At 42.5% G+C, this 23,621-nt stretch overlaps 1 protein-coding gene across 2 annotated transcripts in view; it reads left to right on the top strand.

Moving 5' to 3' along the window:
* Window positions 1–14,796: 14,796 nt before the first annotated feature.
* arvcfb (ARVCF delta catenin family member b) overlaps window positions 14,797–23,621 on the top strand; it is a 99,887-nt gene continuing 91,062 nt past the window's right edge. Inside the window, exon 1 of one of the 2 annotated variants that reach the window (XM_034542477.1) lies at window positions 14,797–15,055. In XM_034542477.1, coding sequence (XP_034398368.1) covers window positions 15,035–15,055 — 21 coding nt within the window. In that variant the 5' untranslated portion in view covers window positions 14,797–15,034. The remainder of the gene's footprint in view (window positions 15,056–23,621) is intronic. The other variant, XM_034542478.1, reaches the window with a different exon arrangement.

Raw genomic sequence — 23,621 nt, 5'->3', positions numbered from 1 at the left:
TGTTCTCCTTTGAAGCCCTACTTTCATGATGTGGTCGTATTGTCATAAAGTGAGGAAACCAGACCTAGCTGCTGGCTCATTTAAAGATGTTCTTGAGAATAACAGGACTTAAACGTTTGCCAGTTTATAACAGAGAGGATATGATGGCAGACAGTCTTGTCATTGGAAGATTTGTTTTATGAGAGTCCAATGGACCTGATGAATAAGGAGCCAAGGATTTATTACTGGATTTTGCAGCAAGCCTTTGAAGTGTGCAAATGCTGCATCTCATCTTCGGATCCACACTCAAAATTGTGGCCGTGTGTGTGTGGATATATTTATTACCAGGCTATTTTTAGAGCTGACGGTTTGTGCTGAAGTGCATAAGAGCCATGCAATAGCGCAAGTGAAGCAGTCAGTGATGTGCTGCGTCCTCTACACATGGAATATTAGACAGTTTTTCCTTTTTAATTAAAGTTGTTTACCCCTAAAGAGTAGTAAAATCTAACACACTTTCCTTTGTTGAATTGATTTAACATTGTCCTTTTTAAAAATGTCATCTCTTTGATCTGTGATCATCCCCTCCACTCATAAAGAGGCATCCACCAATGACTTTCCTGCCCTTTAAGTTGTACTCTGATATGTTTCCACGACATAAAGTTAAGACTAAGTAGGTCGTTCCAGTGCGCAATTAAGGTTTGGGTTAAACTTTCAGAACATGTCTATGTTTTTCTCTGACGCAGACCATTAGCAAACATCTGCTGAACCAAACCTTGAAAACAAGGTTGTCATGGTGGAAGAGGGGAATTCTTCAGATGCCCCTCCCTGTGCTATTTTAAGTAGGGCCAGAAGTTTAATGATAAGCTGTGTGCGTAGCTCACATGCCTGCCATTATATTCCATTTACAACTCAGGAAGCAATGGCTACATTGCCGCCCAACTCTCCAGGGGTGGGAATCATAGGACTCTGTCATTAAGTGCGTCCAATCAACATGGCATGGTACCCTGTTGCTTTCGTTTATCTCAAGTAGTGCACAGCTTTGAAAATAGACACGGATGCTATTTTTGCAAGTAGTCATTGCCCACCAGTGTTTCCATTCTGAGACTAAGTTACCAGCTGATGACTGTAAAATCATTCCAGACTGACATATTTTAGGGAGAGCAATGTTTCAGAATGGTACATTCCTGATTTGATAAGGAAGAAAATTGGCTAAGTAATCAGAGATCATCTTCCCATACAACGGTAAAGTAACCAAAGAAACATTTTCTTTTCATTCACATGGATGTGGGGTTTAACTGGCTCCTCAGAATGTATTCCTTTGTGAGGAAGAGGGGAGGAAGAGTCGCGTCAGACGACTCGAGATAAATAAATGATCAGCGCTCAACAAACATCAAAGAGAGATTGTGTGCTTCAAAGGGAATAAAGACCTCACTCTCACCAGGTCCTATATCGAAGAATGAAACACACACACACAGACACACACACACACACACACACACACACACACACACACACACACACTCTCTCTGTTTCTGTAATCCGACCTGTTTAAGATTCTAATGGTTGCATCTCATTGATCATCCCCCTGCTTAGCCAAACCACCCCTCCTGAATCTTGTTTCGGTGGCAAGATCACCTGGAAAATACCCAAAATGCTTTGATGCAATGTGCCCGTTGACTTATTTGACATTTCTTGGTTTTCGTAAAGCACCTTCTCTCCTTCACCTTCTGATGTCTAAAGGAGCAGTTCTTACATTTCTGTTCTAAAGCCCTAAATATTGGACAGAAGGGTTGTCCTCACCACAGTGTTTTAAAATGATGCTGACTGAAGTTTTCTTCAGCTTGACCAACATGTATTCCACTTTCTGATAGAGCAGTCCAGTCCAAGGCCAGAATATTATGTTACATCCACATACAAAAACACATTGCTTGTGCTGTGCCTGTGAAAGATGTTGCTTGTAAAGTGAAATGTTTTGTAATGTCCTGATTAAGTGCATTTGCACTCAAGGCAAAAAGTAGTCCCTCCTACCTTCTTTCCAGGGACTACTGAGACTACTATAGACTATGTATCTGTTTACACAATGTTTGTCACTGAACATAATCCACGGTTTGGCCGAATTAACTAATATTGTAGGGCCCAGGTCAAGGTCGTCGACATGTTTGTCGATATTGTAATGTGATAAATTAAATTATTACTTAACTCACGAACAGTACATTTTGGGATTTAGGATCCGCGGTAAAAACTGTCATGTACTTTGAGTAATGAAGAGTTATGAAAAATGTACATAGATGATAGTGTACTCATTTTCAATTTTTTTTCTTTTTGCACTTGTTTCATCAGACTTCATCATACAATCCAGTCAGAAGAAGCTTATCTTGCTTATTGCTTTTAATTTTTGTTGTTAACCTCTGGCTTTTTCTCTTTTGTCATCCCTTTGTTTTTCTTTCTCCTCTCTCCCAGCTCTCCGTTCTTCTTGCTGTCTCATCCTTCTGCTTCTGTTAGAGTGGGGGATGCCTGTTTTCTAACACCTCTCAGCCTGCTTATCTACTAGGTCTGTATTTCTGTAGTGTGGTATTTCCAACTCCAATTTTTACTCTGCAGTCAACCCCCTTGATATCACACCACTATCAGTTATGGATATCAGGGTGTTTGTGATACAGTGATACGCATTGTGGCTTGCAACTGTTATCTAGAAATCATGATTGTTTATGATAGGCAGTGTATGTGTGTGTGGTACCAAGCCCGGATGTCCGTATGGGTGGCTGTGGGAAGCTTGCATGTGTTGGATTCGTGCCTGTAACAGTGCTTGTGTGTCAGATTGCGTTATGGCTCTGTGCATGACGATATCCAATGACAGTACCATTCCTCCACGCGGGCTATGATTGTTCATTTGTAGGGGTGAGATCATTCCTGTCCAAAAACAAGACTCTTTGTTTTTGTGAATGTGCACTGTGCCCTTTCATTCTCTTTGTTGTAATTGGTGAATCATGTTTCCATTTTGCTGCACTGATGTTACAGCAGAACTGTATTGAATTGTACATGTGGTGCCGGGATTGTCTTAATTACAAGAAAGGCTCAAACTTCTGAAAGCAAAATCATAATTGGCACCCAGCAGAGCATCCTCATTAATATCGTTGCTATGCTGGGCTTGGAGTATCAAAGACTTTGTAGTCACCCTTTGTGGGGAGAATTTGAGCTTGTCTCTTCCGGGTATTGGCTCAAGTAAGCACAGTTGAACTTAAACCCATTTGACTGTAACAGACTTTCTGTACTATGATGCTGCCTCCGTCATCCCGTCAGCCATCTTAATTGTTTCATTTTGATATGTGATGTTGGTCTTTTGATCATGATCATTATATAAAGCTTGTGCTGTGTGCCAAATCATCAATGTCCCGTCTTGGCGCATAAAGTAAGTCTTGTATTTGACTTGCTGCTGCCTGTTGATGCCGCTCTCCCCACCCGTTGGGTCAGGGTGTCTATAATGACCTGGTGCCCCCTCCTCCCCCTTCTCTTCCCTTCCTTCCCGACATGGAAGATTTGTACAACTGCGTCTCGACACTGGACATGGAGGACTATGATGGTCACTCGGCCGCCAGCATCTTGGCCTCAGTTAAAGAGCAGGAGGCGCGTTTTGAGCAGCTGACCCGAGCCCTTGAGGAGGAGCGTCGCACGGTCAACCTGCAGCTAGAGCGCTCCAACATTCCTTCCAACCCTCCTACCAGCCAACCGCTAGCATGGCAGCAGGTGGTGATGCAGGTAAATGATGCCAGCATGCTGGCCAACCCCCCGCCATTTTATAACCAACTTGTGTCTGCCTCACTGCCTACCACCTCTCTCAAGCAACATTCCCCTGCTCCCTCCTTCAAATCGGACCAAAATCATTCCATCATCATGTTTGCTCACGGCCATTGCTTTTCATCATTGGTGGGACTCGATAATCTCTCTGCTCAACTTCTCTGTGATTTGGGACACTTGTTCTCTTTGTCTGAACCCACTGTCCTGGATGTTGTGCTATAATCTGCTCTGTGGTGACTCATCTTTAAAAGTGAGCTGATGAGATTCAACTTCTCATTCTGTCTTCGTTCACCTCCTCTTTCTACGCCACAGCTTGCCATTCAATTCCGAGTCCTTTTGCCCACGGGTCTTTGATATTGTCTTGTAGTGCTGCTGATTGGATGTGGCATTTCGCCAATCTCTGGCCAGTGTCTGGGGGACATTAGAGTCCTGGCCAGGGCTCCTGACAATGCTGGCTGATTCAGCAGGAACAGGAAATGTAAGATGTAGAAATGAGACAACTGTAATCCCCTAAAAATGTCACAATGACACAACAGCCCATTGATTTACACAAAAAAGAAAGAAACCCTTTCAGGCCGTACGCATGTTTCACTAACCTTAACTTGAAAGCACAATTTGGCGATGCAGCACCTGTTGCACTTGGATACATCACCGTTAATCACAATAAAGGAAGCAGGCTCATGTATTGTTGATATAGAAAGACTTGCAGAGATAAAACTGCTGTGCCTACATTTGCCTGCGGTTGTATTTGCCTGCATTCTCATTTGGTCAACACTCGTGTCAATGTTCATTTGTAAAGGGCTTGCTGCCAATTTGGTCTCATGAAGGGATAATGAAGAGGATGCAGGGAAGGTATGACAGGATAAAGTCAACTTTTCATCCCCTCACCAACCACAGGGAGTAATCTGCTGCTTTTCTACACAAATCCATGGAAATACTGAAAGTAGACCAGCTGCCGTCGTCTCCCTATAATCAAGCTCTCAGGAAGAGGGCTGAAAGAGTTTTTAAGCTAATTTGACATTGTGGCAAAATCGTGGAATTACAATTTTGGGATCCATCTGTTGATGCCATTTGGCCCCATAGACTTGAAAACATAAACATAAATTGTCTTCATACATCCATGCCTGCAATATGCGTGCTTTTGAATGCAAGCTGTTCTAAAAAGTGTACAATTTTCTTCTTTTACGTTTAATTTCTATGAAACTTTACTTTTGACAAAATGTCTCGGAGTTTGAGAAGAACCTTTCTCGGCACTGCGGTGGTCCCACAGATTAAATTAAGTCAATCAACTAACTGTGACAGTATTGTGAAACGTAATGCAAGTTGCTCAAACTAAGGCAACCTAATAACCTCAAAGTAAACATCATTCGGTCAGCATCACAAACAGAACACCTAATAGTACAAAATGTTGTCCGTTGTGCTGCTAACTCTGTGTCGTGATTGCTCGTATGGCAGCTGTTGAATATTTAGGTGTCCTCAGCAGCCAATTTTACTCTAATCAGTTTTAAATACATACCCATCTGTCTTTATTATCTACGCCCACCATTTAGGTAAGGTCCTACGAGCAGCCACGGATGCGTTCGGTTGAAAGTCAACTGTTAACACAGTTGGCTCGCAGAGTCACTACGACTTAATAGAGGTGCCGCTAGATAACTGATTTGTGTGTGTGTGTGTGTGTGTGTGCATGTGTGTGTGTGTCAGACAGAGTGAGATATCCTCCCCTCCTCATAAACTGGTCAATGATTTAGTGGACAGTGCTTCACATGACAGGCAGTGAATGAACCCTCTCTCTCACGCTATCACTCACAGATCAGACTCATTGATAACCCCCACCCTGCCTGTGTGCACACTGAAGAGTCAATTGGGCATAACAGAGTACCGCCTCATTTTACATCACTTTGAAATGTCATTCGGTCACCAGGCATTATACTTTTGGCTTTATCATAAACACCTATAAATGCCACAGCAAATTGGACATTGGGATTGCGGGGGGTTTGACCAGTCGTTAAATTCCCCGCACGTTTGCTCAGTCGTGTGCTCAGTCTTTAGGTTGTTCAGGTTGTTCTCTTTCTTGCTCTTTTCTTGCTTAGTTTCTACCACACACTCACACATACTCCCCAGGCTGCATGATGGATTAAAATGGATCATGGATCAGTAACTCAGGGCTCAGATTCACAACCCAATGATCAGACTCAATGAGGCCTGCCATTATTTAAAGTTGGGGTCAGAAAAAGAAAAGTGGACCAAGCCTGAGTAATGAAATCGGATTCAAATAGACTTCTATTGAGAGTGATACGCCACTGATCTAAATAGAGCTTTGCTACAAGGTGCTCATTTCAGAACAGATTGGGTCGTTCCACTTTAATCTGCCATCATCATTTCGATCACAGTTGTCAGTGTTTTAACAGAGAGACAAAGCAGGCAGAGATGGAAGCGAATACACATGAGAAAAGTGTCTTCAGTTCAGAGATCAATGTAGATAACTTCACACATATCAGCACATCACTTGACAATGGGTCTCTTCAAACAGTGCTCAGAAACTCTCAACACTACTTGCTTTTTTCATCAAACCTCCAGGCTCAGATTCTTGAGTTCAACAATGCAGGCTCTTCTGTCCAGACCAGCCGGGATGTGGAGTGAGGTATGGGCCTGGCGTGCAGCCCAATGACACAAATAAATCATTCAGTGATGGTTTGACAGTATTATACCGAAATATAGCAGTAATTTCCTCTTCAAATTTTAAGTCAAGTCAAGAAGATTTGTAGCCTTTCAAGGTGTTGAGTTTGGTAACAAATCTTCTGGCTAATGTTCATGTGAACATACATTTGTTACATAATAGGAAATAGTTTTTAGCCAATCTAGCAGCGTGGCTCCAGGGATGTACGCATCATTTTATACACATAATCACAGTCCCCAGAGGATGACATCGACTGACTTTGTTGGTCCTCTAACACCGCCATAAGGTTGACATTTTGCATGCCTCCATGCTGGCGCCAGTTCTGGCCGAAGACTTTGGGTTTCTGGCTCTTGATTTGGTGCCATCAGAATTTGAATTTGTCCGAGGTTTGGTTATTACGAAAATACCTGCAAATGGCATCAGTTTAGTGGTAATTAGCAATTGTTAGAACAACCATGAAAAGGGCATTCATCATAATGTTGCCATGCTGAAGTCAGCATTCGGTTTAAAGCATCACTGGGCCTCGGCCCAGACTCATAATCCTCTACAGTAGTGAGACTGGAGACTCTTGCTTTGGTTCAACCACAATGGTTAACAAGAGTTCCATGTTGTTTTCTTTGGCTAAAAAATGCTGCATATTCACTGTTTTCTATTTGTCCTACAGAGAGTCCCCACCACAAATAAATCTGATATGAACACAAGTCACCTTGTTTAGCTGGAGTGCACACAACTAAATAGGATTAAATAATATTGTGGTTCAACGTGTTTCAAATATAATTTTATGATTTTTGATTTGGCCCAGCATGATATGTTAACAAAGGGTTACACAAGACACTTTGCCAATTGTATTGGAACAATAAGTGTGGGAGAGGTTCATGTAAACAGCCCTGCCCTACTTTCTAAGACCTTATTAATCCAATTCTGATCCTCATTCACTTCAATATTACACTTTATGAATTGCAGGCAGGAGAGAGAATTAGAGCGGTCACACTCCGCCGTCCTGTGAGAAACATCAGAACAATGCTGTCGGACACTCCATTAGCGCTCCTGATGAAATAATCGGTAGAGATTCAGTGACACGGACCGAGGCGCCTTTCAATCTGTGTTTTCGACTGCCCTAACATGTGGCCTCTCACATGCTAAGATCATACCCTTTCTTCATATGATACTGCGTTCGCCTGCGGTAATTGATTTTTGCCTGAAGGAGCATCATCGCAGAGGTGCAAGGTGACAGTTCTCTGTGTGGAAAAAAACAGACAGCACTCAGACAAACACGTCTGTTTGGAACTAAAGGAGAAGGTGACCTCATTTCATATACACCAGACACCTAATCTATCTACCCACGGCCGCTGCCCGGCACGTGCACAGATTCCATCTTGTAAGCAAACTCAGGCTAAGTTCTGCATTTTGGGTATCATTAAATATTGGTGTTTGGTATTCAGATGCTATATTTAATGGGCTTCTAGCATTGCAGAGACATATTATCCCCTGGTGCAAATGTTGTGGGAAGTTTTCAAAGGCTTGTGAGCTTTAGAGAGAGGGAACAGTGCAGCCTTTGATCTGTGCTGCTGTCTGTGGTGAAGAGGTACAGGCCCCGGCCCCGCGATGGCACAACAGCACTCTACCAACAATCGCTCCACCCGCCCTCCACCCACTTTCATCCACACAGCCCCCCGGCCCTGTCTCGTCACAATGGAAACAAAGGGCTGAGGGTGCTATAGCGACAGAAGATCTATCCTTCCACTGGCAGGGCCCGGGAGCCCCTGTACCCTCGTAAATCACCTGCCTAACAATGAGCCTTAGTTAACCCCCTTCCCTCCTCGATCTTCCCCTGTCTTCATCCCTCGCTGTGCCATCAGGAACTTTCTCTCCTCCCATAAACATCCTAATTAACTCGGTGTGAAAATGCCTCCTTTGTTCATCTTTGTATGCCACCCAATTCCCGTTCCCTCCTACTCCACTTTCCTCTTATATTGTAGCTTCATATAGCAGCCTGCAGAAAAGTCACCTTTAAAATCTAATGTTGTTTTCCATGTTTCCCTATGGAGCACCTAATCATGCATTGTAGCAGTTTAAAGGTTACTTGGTCCTCTGGATATTAGGAATGTTAAGGCATACACTTTTTTTTTTTTTAAAGACTCTGCGGCTCGTCGTCCATCACTGATTTACAGGTCAAGACATTCCCTTATTTCCTTAACTGAGTTCTTGAGCTCAACTTTCATAGCTCTTCTGTCCTGTGCCCGGTGACATGTGTTAATTGGTTTTGAACTAATTTTTCACAATTTGCCACAACGTCACACTACTTCTTCTCAGGGTCATAACTAGCAGAGCTTGTCTTTGTTAATATTATTATTAATACTACTTAATATTCAGACTTTGCCTTCAATATCAAAAGACAACATTATTGAGCTGCAAATATTTCTGCTCTCATTTTTAGAGGTGGTGGTTGAAGTGTTTTCCAACCTTTTTTCATGTGTGACCCCTGAACTTGAAGCAATACCTCCCTGTGACACCTTGTCACGGGTTGCATGTCAGAGTAAGAGTATTATTTCTTCTCTGATTGTTTTATTTGAATATTTTTCAGAAGCCTGAAGAGGTCAAACAATCAAGTATTTCATAGGAAATATGCAAATATTGGAGAAAAGTCTAAAAGATTAACATCATTTTGCTTATCAGAATTTCTATTTTCTCCCTGTCAAAACAATCCTGTCCAGATCCAAAAGCGAGTTCCTGGGGTTCTGGTGGAAAAGTGGATTGTCCAACCATCGTGGGCATGTCCCGGTCTCTCAAGGCAATTCAATCCATTTACAAATCTATTAAATGTTTTAAACATTTAAAGGAAGAACACCACCTGCTTCATCTCACTACATTGGATAAACTTAAGCAGAGCTGCCATTTATGTTCTCGGTTATCTTTTATTCACTCCACTTCAACATTGGGAGACAAGATTGAGGCGATGGCCCATGAATCACACTGCTAACTGCTCAAGATGGGGAGTGAGTCTCAGCTTGGTACAGGGTCTAACATGGAAGTACAGGAATTTTTACTTAAGGTTGGGGTTGTGCGGACAAACAGGAAGAAAGAGGTTTGAAGGGGGGCAGCGGAAAAGCCTTTTGTACTGTGGGCTATTTATATTCCTCTGGGGTGGCTCAAACATCCATCCTTCAAATCAGCCCGAATGCTGGTGGACTTAATGCCTGTCCTGGTGCACCTCCCTGCCATTTGATCACAATCCATTAAACCATTATGCTCACTAAAAGCACTAAGAGGGGTATCTGGACACCGCTCCCATTTCCTTTACCAGACACTCTCTCGCATTGGTGAACAGAGAGGCTCCACAACTTTGAAGGGCGCTGTCTGTAAGTTTCTGGAACATTTACTTGAAGAGGACCATGGCAGTCTGAATAGACTGTTTACTTGGTAGTTGAGTTCAGAGACTAAATTATAGCCCATGTGTTTAACATAAAGTCCCTTGCCTTCACAGCGCCACCAGAGGAATGTGACCTTACCCTTCCCAGTGTCCAGCAGGATAACCAAACAGGGCTGGATGCTGAAATTGAAAACAGACTTTGTAGTGGGGCTGGAGATGTTCTTCAAAGCCTTGATTTAATTATCCTCATGAGTTTAACATACTGGAGCGACAATTTTACTACATAACTTACAAGCATATAAATGCTCATCAAATGAGTAACAGAATCGGCAATGAGCCTTGTTTTGGGAGGTGTGCAGGAGTAAATTCAGACTTTATTTGACAGAACATTCCTTGAGACTACAAATGCCTGCTACAAAAGGGACTTAGTGCTGAATATTTTCTTTCAATAACACCCCAGTGTGTTTTTTAAATAAAGGTTACTACAACGTGCTGATCTCCACAGCATAAACTGAAAAACTGTGTTTCCCATATTCAATAAATATATACGCATACATTAGCTGGCCTTCAGATCTATTGTTAAGTAGACACAAGTGAAAAGTGTTTGTATGCCAGAGTTGCATTCACAATTCCTGGAAATCTCAAACGCTGCATCTAACAAAACAGCTAAGGCAGACAAATCCCTGAAATGGTCTGAAATAGTCCCCTCAAGACCCACAAACTAAATAGTAGATGAATCAACTCAGAAGGGGAAGCTGTAACCTTCAGCTGGGTACTGGAATTAGCCTCAAATCTAAGTCCTTAATTTAATGCTTAGAGAAGGAAACATCGAGGTATTTGCGAGTTCCAGTAAATCCTATCTCTTGTGTGTGTATTGGAGGGATCATCAGCAAGGGGATTCTTTGCATCCGGTGTGGTATACTGATGGACTGTATACAAGATGTCGATGTAGTCATCGTGACGTCAACTATTGGTTTGTGGACTGTAAGTCTCGAGTTTGGCAATTTCGCCAACCCTTATCTTGGATTACAGCCAAGTTGCCATGTTGTTTTTTCCTCAACCAATGAACAGAAGTTACCACATCTGGAATGCAGAGGAGTGGCGTAGAGACGCCGTATACGACCTGTCAATGCCAGTAAACCCGCCCTAAACCATACTCCGCTTTATGGTCTATTTTCCTCTAAAAGGGACCATAACTAGCGCTTGAGACCATAAACTCAAGTTTACAATGTTTTCTGAAGGAATAAATCAAGTGAGAAATACGGTAATTTTCTTATAGACTTCCATACAATCAGACTTCGTTGTGCACCCGGGGGAGTCGCCCCCTGCTGGTCAGTCTAGACTCTAGGGACTGCATGTTTTAAGACTCTTTCGCATTGGCTTTACTCGGCAGAACTGGAGGTTGCTGCCTGGGTATACCATCAGATTAGAGCAGTTCAGTAAGAAGCACACAGAAATGTATGGACTTTGCACTCTGGCTGACTATATAAGCGCTGCCATGGCCCCCAGGCTGATGCACATTTTACTGTTGGACAGACTGTAAAAACATCTGGAATGTACAAACTGTTGCTTATTTGTGTCATAGAGTTGTACACAAGATCATGTAAATTGTCATAATTTGAAGCCGGTCTGTGGGTCCCTCTTCATATTTTGAGTGATATGGTGTTTGAACTATTTATGGGTGATTCCCTTAGAGAGAGATGGTTATAGTGCAGGAATGTGTGAAAAGACAGGTACTACTCTCAACAGTCCTCTATCCAAGTGCCTCATTCAAGATGTATAATGGCATATATACCAAGCACATATGCCATGTATGGAAAAAAATAACGTCAACACTCTTAAGTTGAATCTCAATTACAAATGCAGATGACCGTCATCCCTTTTGTCGATTAATTTCCGAGGAAAATGGCACGACAAACAGGATTCCTGAAGCTGGTCGTCAGATGCAGTGCCTGAAAAACCTGGCAAGAAACTGTGGATCATCAGCCAACATGTAAACATATTTTGAGGCAATTTAATTTGACAAGGAGTACCAGTTAGATACTAGAAGAGTCACTTGAAGATTTACTGAATGTCAGGCTCAGACTGGTTCATATTCTGTTGTTTGACCCTCATTCAGTGTCCCAATTACGTATGACGAGATGAAAAAAACGTACTGTGTGCAATCATAGTATAGCAACATAAAAACATAAAATATAACTTTTTGATCTAAATTGATGTCATTTAAACCAAGCTTTATGTCCCTTAATGAAGGGAAAATTGACTTTTTGCAAGACAAAAGCCTCCAATAGATTCGACTCTAATCTTCTGCATTGCTGAGTAGCCATTTTGCAAAGGGAAAATAAAATAAAACATGATAGTGAAAGTCATTGGATGAGGGCTTTTTTGCAAGGCCATTGTTAGAATAAACAGCAGTCAGCCTGTATTAGAGCAGATCATCCTGCTGCTGTAGATTCTCACACATACATTCTGGTGTTGTCAAGGACTTACACTTTGCAGTGATTGTCTTAAAGAACTTGAAGCAGCAATGTCAGTATTATCTTTAAAATCACTTTTTTATTCATTTTGAGGAGACCTGGTTTGTGTAATATTTGTTTGAATTTACTAATCTCTGTTAAAGTTTTAAGGTAAAGTAGGCTTTCCGAAGAAACGTATTCTTGGCAGAGTGGAGAAGCGTTTGAAGTACTATTCAGAATGAGATGCCATTAAAGTCTCCTTTGAAACTGAATATTATAAAAACATATATTTCTTTGGACTGAAATGCCATATATATATACAACACTGCTCCGGCCTTTGTTCTACTTTTTTGTTTGCATTGTAAACATGTTGAATTTATAATGGTGCTTTGAGCCAAATGCTAATGCTAAGTGCAGCCTCACTGCTGTGTGGCATTAGACTTATTGTCTTGTTTGAGTCGAGATGGTTTGAGATTTGACAAATGTTTTATTTATAAAAATAATCACAACATAAAAAGTATGAATTGGACAAAAGCAAAACCCACATGCCCGAAAAGAGTACCGCTTCTTCTAATCTGCTCCCATGAGTATACCAAAGCACTTAATGGATTTTTAAACAGGGTTATGAAACTCACTCAATGCTTAAATGGCTTAAATGGAATGTGATATTGCAAATCACATAAGAGTGCACCGCAATTTAAGTTAGAAACCTTTTTTTTTTTTTTAATTTTTGGAGGTAATGTTTGTTTGATGAATTCTTAATTGTATTGTTGAAAGTATAGTAAATGTAATGGTGCATGGCGGACAAGTTCTTTTCATTAAGAACAAATGGAGCAGTGACATTCGGGGAGATGAAATACCAGGCTTGTGGAATGCAAAACCTCAGCCATTTCCCCTCCGTTTAGGATTTCTCCTTTCTCTGTTTTCTTTTTTAAGTCGAGTCATTATTTTCCTCCTTCTTCCTTTTCTCTAAGTCCAAACGTCTCTCAAAGTTGTCCTTAGTTAAGCTTCCACCTACGTAGATTACCATTCCTTGACGGTCTTGGTCACAGTCCGAGATATTTGAATGTGAATTCTTTCACGTACGTTCCACTCCTCCCTTATATCAAGTGCAGTGAGAGGAATGGGACAAAGAGGTGGAGAAAAGGAGCTGTGTGTGTGTGTGTGTGTGTGTGTGTGTGTGTGTGTGTGTGTGTGTGTGTGGGGTGTAAAAATGTGCAGAGTATTGGGTGCCTATCACTCAAAAGGGCCAACTTTTGTTTTGTGTGTGTGAGCCCCTTTCTCCCCGACCTCCTCTTCTTTTTCCTCGTCTCTCGCCGTCTATGCCAACAAGGGGGAGGGGACGATGGATTGACAGACGCAGCTGGAGTGCATAGAGGGAACTGGGCCCACCCCACTAGAGATGCCAGACATAGACCCAATGAGAGAGAGAGAGAGAGAGAGAGAGAGAGAGAGAGAGAGAGAGAGAGAGAGAGAGAGAGAGAGAGAGAGAGAGAGAGATGCTACACTTCCAGCTCCTGCTGCCTGTCTGGGAACCCTCCTTTCTATGAACATAACCCCCCCTTTCAGCCCCTGAGGTTTTTGTTCTCTCTGTGGCTAACTTTTTTTGTTGAGTGAGTGTGTGTGCGTGCGTGCAAATGCACACAGTTTGGTTGAGCTACATTCCTATTCTTGGATCTCGTCTTTCGTTAGGGAAGGGGCATTCGGCTGTGGGTAACGGCCCCCTTTTGCCCCTCCATCTCTTTCCATTCCTTACATATGTACAGCATCTCTGGAAAAGCTGTGTAAAACCATGTCTGAAATAGCCAGGATTACAATGGATGTAGGGTGATATTACTTTCAAAATAAAAGCATGACTACTTCCACAAAATTGCATTGTGCAATTTACGTTTGTTAACCATTCTGCTTTCATGCTCCCATTTGTCAACCATTCTGCTTTCATGCCCTATCACATAATATATGTTTCACTGAATATACTTAGTTACTTTATTATAGGTAGAGGCCTATGTGTTACCTTGAGACCTCCAATATGGCCAATAGCAGTATGCCACGGGTTTGGGACAATGACCAGGGCTTATTGCTATATCATAAAGAAACAAAGTTAATAATGACAGATTATTTTCAATTCGATATAGCGTTCACTTCAAAACACAATTAACTCTCCCAAAGGCAGGATCAGTTTTGTACAAAATCACATCTCCTAACATTGAACTACGCCTGTGCTGTCACCTAAAACAGACCCTTTTTATCAGCCATATGTCAGTTACACAGGATGTACTAGGCTATTACGGTATTGACTTCAGCTATTATATGATTTGTAAATATTTCCTAGTTTATTTTACGGAATATGGTTATCTGGTTGGTAAGACATGGATTAAGGTTGTTTCAAATGTAGGCTAACCCATTTTTTTTTTTTTTAGATGTCAGCAGGTAAAGCAACACATCCGTAAAGCTGACTTTTGCTTACATGTGTGACAGTTTCGCTTTTACTGTGAAAGGCACAGCGCCCCACTTCCGGTATTCCGGTAGCTAACTCTGTCTGGCGCGACACAGCTGAGCAGAGGATGGCTGCTTGAGTCTGAGCTGCTGCCTCTGCGCTCACAGTGGGAAAACTCAACGTCAATAGACAAGGAAAGCGCGAGGAGAGGAGAGGAGGGAAAGGACTTTTCCAAAGACCAGGAAATAGTTGTCACACAATTATTTCCCCGGGAGGTTTTAATTTTTTTTTTCTGGAACGAAGTGTGGGGATTTTAAACCATGCCTGCCGAAGTGAAACAGGTTAGTGTTGCTGTGTCTGCCGGTCCTCCTCTCATCGTATCTTCAGCGTCTGGGACGCATCCAGTCTTGTTTCCATCGTTTTTTTGGATTGTGTTGCATTTCTAAAAATAAATCCTGGATCACTTTTTAAATTTGTTTTTTTTACAATTTATTTAGCTTTTTAAACCCGAACCCATCCCGAGTTTAATACACGAGAGCAGCTATTCTCTTTTTTTAATTTTTTTATTATTCATGTCCTTCAGAAGGATAGTGCGCGTAATATGCTCTGGAATGTGTGCATGTGTGTAGGAAAATATGCATGAATGAAGTGGCTGCATGACATCAGATACAGTAAGGACGAGTAAGTACCACTTAGTGACCATTTCATGCTGTAAATAGTCATGACCATGAAGTGTGTGTGTGTGTGTGTATGTGTGTGTGTGTGTGCGTGCGTGAAGGGGGGCTTCTCTTGCAGGAAAGCAGTGACTTATGAGTTCCCTGACACATTCATGGGCTCAGCATGTCAGTACCACCTATAGAAGGTCTGGTGTGGTCATTGGACAAGCAGTGAAGTATTGAAAGTTTGTCCCTGATCAACGCCAACGATGCTCTGAATGAGCCCAGGTCAGGATTTTATAGCTAATGGGCTGTAGTGCTAAATGTGTGAGAGACATCACATTAAAGTATTTTGTCTTTCACTTGCACAGATTTTGCAGGAATGTGCTTTTGTTAGCTCATGAGAGTGTGTTACTGTGTGGGGTGTTGTGCGTACCAGACCATGATGTGCATACATTATTGAAAGTGTTCCCTGTGTTTGAAGCGCATCCACCCGCAGCCCACACCATCACAACGCTCTTTTCCCCGCCGAGCTTGGCAGCGCAGAAGCTGAAAAAAAAAGGGAAGGAGACAGACATCCAAAAAAGAAAGAAAGAAAAAAAAATCTGATTGAATAAGGTCAACTTCCCATCAGCGCCACTCTCCTCCGCTGGGCTGAGAGGGGCGGAGTTACACATTCCCTGTTTGGCAGACAAAAACATTCTGTCAGTTCTCCACGTTGCTCCGATAATAATACATTAACAGTTGCCCCCATGGATGAGTGCCACCAGATAACTGAAGGAGCCTCCGCCGAAAAGAGAAGCAATTTTTTCTCCCTCACACACTCAGTTATTCCCATCCCCGTGGTTTTGATAAGTTTGAAGGCTGTGCACGAAGAGGGAGTCAAAAAGCAGGGCAAATGTTGCCTGTTGGAATCCTTGCTTGATTATGTGAATGGAATTAAAAGCGTTTTAAACAACCTTGTGTCCGTGACCCCCTAAAGACCGAGATGGTTGGCATGCTTGGGATGCAGGCCGGCACAGTGGCGGTGACCTTTTCAACTCGCTGGACATTCCTCAGCTAGGGAGGCACCTGCTTGGCCAGTGCTGTGTGAGAAAAGGGTGTTCAACGTGTGTCAAAGTCACACTCAGCCATATAAGGATCAACGTGTCCATGTTTTTTATTTCGGTTGTCATTCTGCTTGCTTTTGCTCAGTTATTAAGAATATATTGGAACAGGCGTTGAACCCCCACACTTTGCAGTGATATTCCATCCTGTATTCTATATGTCCTTCAGGGTGTCCAATACCTTAAAACCAGTTGTTATGCTCAGAATAATGTAGATAGCCAGGGGAGAGGAGAGAGATGCTGATCTGGTGTGACCTCATCTTAATGCTGCAGCAGAGCTTACGGTAAATGAGTTTTAGCTCACTGAAGATTACCGCCTAGCCCTCAATTAGTGGGGGAGCCGGCACCAGACCACGTCTGAGTTAAATATAAAGTGTCCTTTATTTTAGAACTTTATACCAGCAGGGTTTTGCGCCAAATCCTCCAAATGTTGTTGCAGCATCTTCTGCTCATGAAAAATAGAAGAAAAGATTTGTTGTGAAGGAGAAAGTCAAACATTATGAATAATCCAGCAGACTTCATTATGCCAAGGTCTACCAAAAAGCAACTTTACTTTTCCTCTGCAAACTAAAAGGACCTATCTGAATAAAAAAATCATTCATCAGTGATTCAGAAAAAGACTAACGCAGGTCTTGTCATCAGACTGCGAGGTACTGCCAGATTCTTGACAGCTAGCGGTGCTTTCAGCTGCAGCAACTGAGCGTTCCCCTCCTCTCCAATGCTATTTGATTTCTCACCAAAATTAAAAATCCTTCAAACCTATTTTTTCCTGCTGGGTGTTTTTTATTTGACAGCTCGACCGTCCCTGCATACTCCTTTCCTTTCACTTCCTCAGGCTCCCCGTTTGGGACTACAGAAGATGTTCCAATCCATATTTAAAGCCATATAGAGCGTGAGGAGGGGCATTGATTGGGGAGTGGAGGCCATAGAATAATGCCAATGACCGGAAACATAGCTGGCTCCAATAGCTCTGCATTTACTGGGGGGTTGGGTTCAGATTGGGAGAAGGGAGGTGGGGTGGGTCATGAGTGCTGTTGTGTTTTGAAGGCGAGAGGGTTTTGGAAGAGGCGTGATCATATGGTGGGTAGGTGGCTGGTGACTAGTGATACCAGATGGCCCTCCCACCACACAGCCTGGCCATACTCTCAATGTTTCCCATACCGTTCCCATGACTGCCTTTATAGCACAACCCATGACACAACATGGCTTGACATGTCACAGTATCCACCACTCCGCCCACCACCCGGCCTGCCTGCCGTCCTACCCGCCTACTTCTCTCACTGGATGCCTGTTTTGGGTTTTAGGTAACCTGAACTGTATTTACACGTGAACAGCTGAGACCATATATGAAACCTCCACATGATCACGACCCCATCAGCATATAAGAGCTCAGTCAATAGTTTGCAAATAACTTCCTTGAAATACCAAAGGGATTTATTTTGGCAAAATAGCTTTATAATGCATGGATTTGTAAGTCGTCATTCTCAATATGAATATTGTCATGATCTCAGTGTGCTTGCAATACTTTTCTTTAGAATATTTGATCTGTTTGCTATTATTTATTTGGTTGAAAGCCCTAATATAGTAATCACTAATGGCATATTAAGCAACAATGTTTTCTGAAATGAAAGTATTTGTTGCATTTCTCTTATTCATGTATTGGAAATGTAGTTAATTTATTGACAAAGCAATTAAACAATTTAGGGTAACAATTCATTTCTTTACTAATTATTTCCGTTAGCGGCTAATCAGCAGATTATTTATTCGATAATCCATTAACTATTTTATTAATGGACTGTAAAAAATGCTCTTAAATATTTCCCAGAACCCTAATCCATATTTTATATTGCTTGTTTTATGCGACTAGCCGTCTGAAATCTGAATGCATTTAGTTAATAATATTCACAAATGTATGAATATTTGGCTTTTTTTACTTTAAAAATGAATTAATTCATTTATTAGTTAGCCATACTTGCAGCTCTAAACCAGATAATTTACAAGAATAAAAGAAACGATATTGTGACATATACAGTACCATATAGCACACGATACCAGACAGCTGGTCCACCAAGTGGCTTAAAACAAAAACAAAGAAATATGTGAAAGATTTGACCCCTGCAAATATTACACTATACTATACATAGTACACTGTACATTCTTGCTCTGTAGCACACAAACACACCCTCAGGTATTCGGTGTTTACTCCTTACCCCCCCCCCCCCGTGCCTTGGCTTCCCCTCTATCTGTCCTAACCCATTTGGCTGGCTGACAGTGTGACCGATGTAGGCCCATGCTCTCGCTCGCTCACTGTCTGACCGCTGGCGAGGACCATAATGCTCTCTCAGCTTTCATCATCACGCTGATGGAAATTAAAAAAAGGTGAGTGGCAGTAAATTGGAAGGCTTGAGGGCTGTCGGAGATGGATGCTTTCATGCTGCTATGTTTGGAAGCGACAGTGGGGAGAAAGGAGCAGCACATTAATGAGATGGCGGCTCATTATCTTGCTCGAGCTATTGGTTGTTTCTTTTACCTATTCAGCATTACAGCGTGCTGGTTATCAAAAATGTGTGCAGGGTGCATAGAGTGTGAATCATGTATGGATGCATATATTCATGCACATCCTTGAAAACATTGCATTGTGTTTCCCCTGCTTTACATTCTGCATAATGTCCTATCACTTGTTAATGACTTCTTAGCTGATTGAGAGTTTGTGCTTTTCCTGTTGCCAAATACATTAAATCCTCCAGAGGTGAGGTGTGAAGATGGTGTCAGCCCACACACAGAAAATGCACACACACACACACACACACACACACACACACACACACACAGACTTTAGGCTACAAAGGTACATCAATTGGATCCCCGACTTATTTACCCACTGGTTGTCTGCAGGCTACAGACAGGGCAGCCCCATATATAAGGGAGTGGGATTCACGGTTTCCATGGCTGTGTCCACTAAACACCGTTCTACCTGTGCTGCTGGAAGCCAGCAACAAGATCCATGTTTTTTTCCCGATCCGGTAGATAAGAAGGCCACTTGCCTCAGAGAAAGCAGAGGCTCAGTCATACAGGCTCACCAGAAAGCTGGGGAAGTAGAACTCGTTACACTTTAAATAAAGCTGTGCTTGCGGCCACATCGGGGCTGTAATCGTTGTAGTGACAATATTTACATGATGCTCTCTTATCCTAATAATGGTGTGATCACATAATGGCAAGAATTTGGTAATTACACAACATGATGCTCTAATTCAAGAGATATAAACAGCACTCCCGTTAGGATGAAACTATAATCAGTCAGGTCTCATTATCCTTGATGCTGTTAAACAGGAGTGGACTGATCAGGGACGCTGCTCAAGCTTTTACATACTTGAGTGGCCGGGATCATTTAAATATATAGTTATGAACAACATTTGACACACATTTCCATGTTTACCCCTGGACGTCAACATTGAATCGATACATTGCAGCGCCACTGTTCTCACCCCCCTTCCGGTGTCGTCCCATGCGTCGGCTCGTCCGAATGCTCGCCACGTTATTTTTTACGATGCATGTTGTTCACCCAGAGACTGATCGCATGAAAAAATATTTGGATAATATACATTTTTCAGATTTCCATTGCAATTAATCAATTGTCCGAACAGTTACTTTCCAAAAAAGGACCCTTTTTCATAATGACCCAATGTGCTGTGCACGTTGACCTGCGCTGTGTGGCTGTCCTTGCGTGTGTGCATGTGTATGTGCACATTTTCCTAATTGGCTTTCCTGCAGGGGGACTGTAGTTAAAGCTGCAGATGTGACAGTTCTTTTGGAAGCACCATGGAAAAATGACGACCCCGGTGATTCTTAAAATTAGTGATTGATCACACTATGGGCGGCAAATTAAAGATTTTCCCAGCGTCATAGAAAAACAGCTGGTAAAGTGAGTGTTGATGTTTTGAGGTGCTTTAGCGGAATTTGATCCAAACTGACTACCAGACTGGACCTGTCACTGTACTATTTTGATAGGAAAGATTATATTTTCCTCAAGGGAAGAAAACAATCGCCCATGTTCATTAGATGCACTGCTGGAACGATTACAGCCCTGATGTGGCTGTAAGCACTGCTTTATTTAAACATTATACATAAACATAAACATACATTACTCAAGATAGCTCACGTAAATAATGGATTAAATGATAAGATATGCCATTTATCTTGAATGGAACATAAGACCATAAAGTGCCCATGGAGAGCATTCAGGGGAAGTTCTTTCCTCCTATTCCTTCCTCCCTGTTCCCTCTCTTCCTGCACTCCATGCTGGGAACACTGGTGCCACCTAGACCTTCAGTCCGAGAAGGGTCTGGTTCTGGGGCCTTTACAAAGGAACTACAGCTTCTTTTACAGTTATGTATAGTTCATATCGGCTCCACCCCCTCTGTACCGCAGCTGGGGACCTCTTTGAGGGGCCCTGAGGGGGAAGGTCAAAGCCCTCATAGAGCTTCCCTCAACCAGAAACGCAGGAACAAACGCCTCCCTACTTCTCCCTTTCTCTTTTTAACCCCCTCCGGTACCATCCAGATTGTACTATGTGCAGCACAGTCGTGGGCTCTGGAGGAGTGGGAGATGGCCCAGGCTCCTTTTGCGTGTTTAGTCTGAAACTTTCTTTTTTAAGGGATTAGCCCACTTCCTGTCTCTGAGCCTGGCCACGAGAAGCAGTCGAGATGCCGGGGAGAGCATTGATTCCTCCATCATCATACCATCTGTCTCGTGCTGCCTTTTGGGATTAAAGATTCCTTCTGACAGCTCTTTAGTAGGGCTCTATCGGCTCCGGCTGACCATTCAGATTACGCTGACATGTGCACATCTCTCCCTATTTAGTTTAACTGCTGTAAGCAGTCATCACAGTCTTGGGGTTTTGAGAACTGAAAGCCATGGCTGTTGTTTTTCAATGGAAGCTTCCAGCTACATGTTTTACTTTGATTAGACATTTTATTTGTTCAACACACTAATTCTGTCACAAAGCTGGAGAGATGTGCTATCCCACTGTGCAGTGTTTATTGATAGACAAAGTCTTTTTATATTCAACACACTGTTGTTTTAATTTGACACATCAGATAACATTCATCAGCAGTTGTTGCAGTCATACTGGAGAGATACTCTCTAATTGTATCGGGATATATAATACAGATGTATCAAGTTATTGCATTTATGCCGTCTGTCTATTCTTGTGAACATGATATCTCAGGAATACCTTGAGGGAACTTCTTCGAATTTGGCAAATACGTCCACCTGGACTCAAGAATTAACTTATTTGAGATTTTGTGGTCAAAGGTCAAGGTCACTGTGACCTTACTAAACATTTCCTGTAAAGTAAATCATTGCTATGCTAATTAGGACAATTTCTCACAAATATCTAAAAGGATAGAATTATGAAGTGATGACATTTTTGAACTGTCATGGTTGTAAAATGTGTACTTTTTCTAATATTTATTGTGATTCTGTTGACTGGGCTAACTGTGATTATTGCTTTAACAAAAGGCTCATATTGTCCCATTGTATTTGGAAAAAACAGTATTCATCTAGCCGTTGTAGATCCATGTTTTGCTTACTCAGAGCTCAGTCACAAAGCCTGTAGGGAGTTTGAACTGAAGACTGACTGTTAGTGACCCGCTGGCGGTTGAAGTGCACTGATGAGGTCTGGCATTTCATTAGAATGCTGCTCTGAACCTCGCAACGCACAATAGTGGCTGTTACTGCTGATGGCTTGGATCCAGGGGGAAAAATACAAGAGAAGGATAGAGGGGGAGAGAGTGAGAGGGAAAGTCCAAACCACTGTAAGCTGACCGGCCTTGGGGCCACACAACCCCTGCTGCAACCAGCCTCTGCTGTAGCAGCCACAGCTCTGGCCCCAACACCGCCTGCACACAAACATTATGCTAACCACTGGCAAGAGTTCAGCCAAACCAGGCATAGGACCTCCTAAAATGGGAAAGATAAACGAGTTCCTGGTATTCTCAACGCTGCCAATTCTCCACGCAGACAACGGTTCGCGTAGTTCAATGGATTCTACAATAGAGGCATCCAGACACTGGGCTGGCTGTCATATGCCATTACATGCGATGGCACAGCATTGTTACTCATCACCTCATCTTCTCTTGATATGTGCTCAGCATATTCCCAGAGGAGCCACTGGTGAACAATGGAGTGATGCGCCTCCTCGCACATGCCACACGGCTCTATTGAGCTGTCTAATGAACCTTTACCGAATACGTGGCCTGCACTGGCTGCCACGGCTCTACCAAAATACTATCTCGCCCCATCACACCCCCTTATATTTAATTTGTTTGGAATGTGTAATAGGCTGTGAAGTGGAGCGGTGCGCAGTGTTGATCTGGGCCAACCAGGTCTGCGGGTAGGGAGGGACAGGTGCCAGCCATCCGTGGAAGGTGCTGTACTTAACACTCTGCGCTGGGCTGGAGTGTAGAATCCTGGCCCTCATTTGTGGGCTTTTAGAGATGCCTGCCAGTGTCCTTTTGCTCCAGCCAAGCAAGCTTTTAGTTCGGTAATAAGACATCATAGCTATGTGTTCTCATTCTGAAGAGAGGGCAGTTAAAACTTGCAGAGAAAAGGTTGCGTTTGGAATTAAATTGCGAGCCAGGAGGGCCACAGTCGACATGAAGCACAGCACGGGTTACTTTCTTTGTGCTGTAACTCAGGCCTGCACGATTAGAGGGAAATCCCCCCCCGGGGACACATAGAATGAAATGCAAACCAAATATACCCATTTGTATGCAGCCCTTATACTCTGCCATTATAATTGATTTGTAAACAATGTATTGTATCATTCTATAGTTAGCAGATTCAAGCTATGGTTGGTAATATCGAGAAACCAGCTAGAGATTGCTAGATTTTATTCAACTGAAAAAACCCAGCCCAGTGTTACCAACTCTTTCCCCGCACTAGCTCCAAAAGTTGCTAAATCAACACTGGCAACCTGTCGTTCAGGCAACCCATCAAGTTCACTCAGGCAAAATGATAATTATGAACGTGAACATATCATAATGAATATATAAACAACAACATGGCTATTGTTAGTATACTCACACAAGTCAAGCTTGCAGCTTATGCTTATGTTGCAGTGTAATGAGTGCAGGAGCAAAAAG

Source organism: Cyclopterus lumpus, chromosome 9, assembly GCF_009769545.1.
Source record: "Cyclopterus lumpus isolate fCycLum1 chromosome 9, fCycLum1.pri, whole genome shotgun sequence".
In the NCBI taxonomy this organism is placed as follows: domain Eukaryota; kingdom Metazoa; phylum Chordata; class Actinopteri; order Perciformes; family Cyclopteridae; genus Cyclopterus; species Cyclopterus lumpus.
This window is presented reverse-complemented; position numbering and strand designations above follow the sequence as displayed.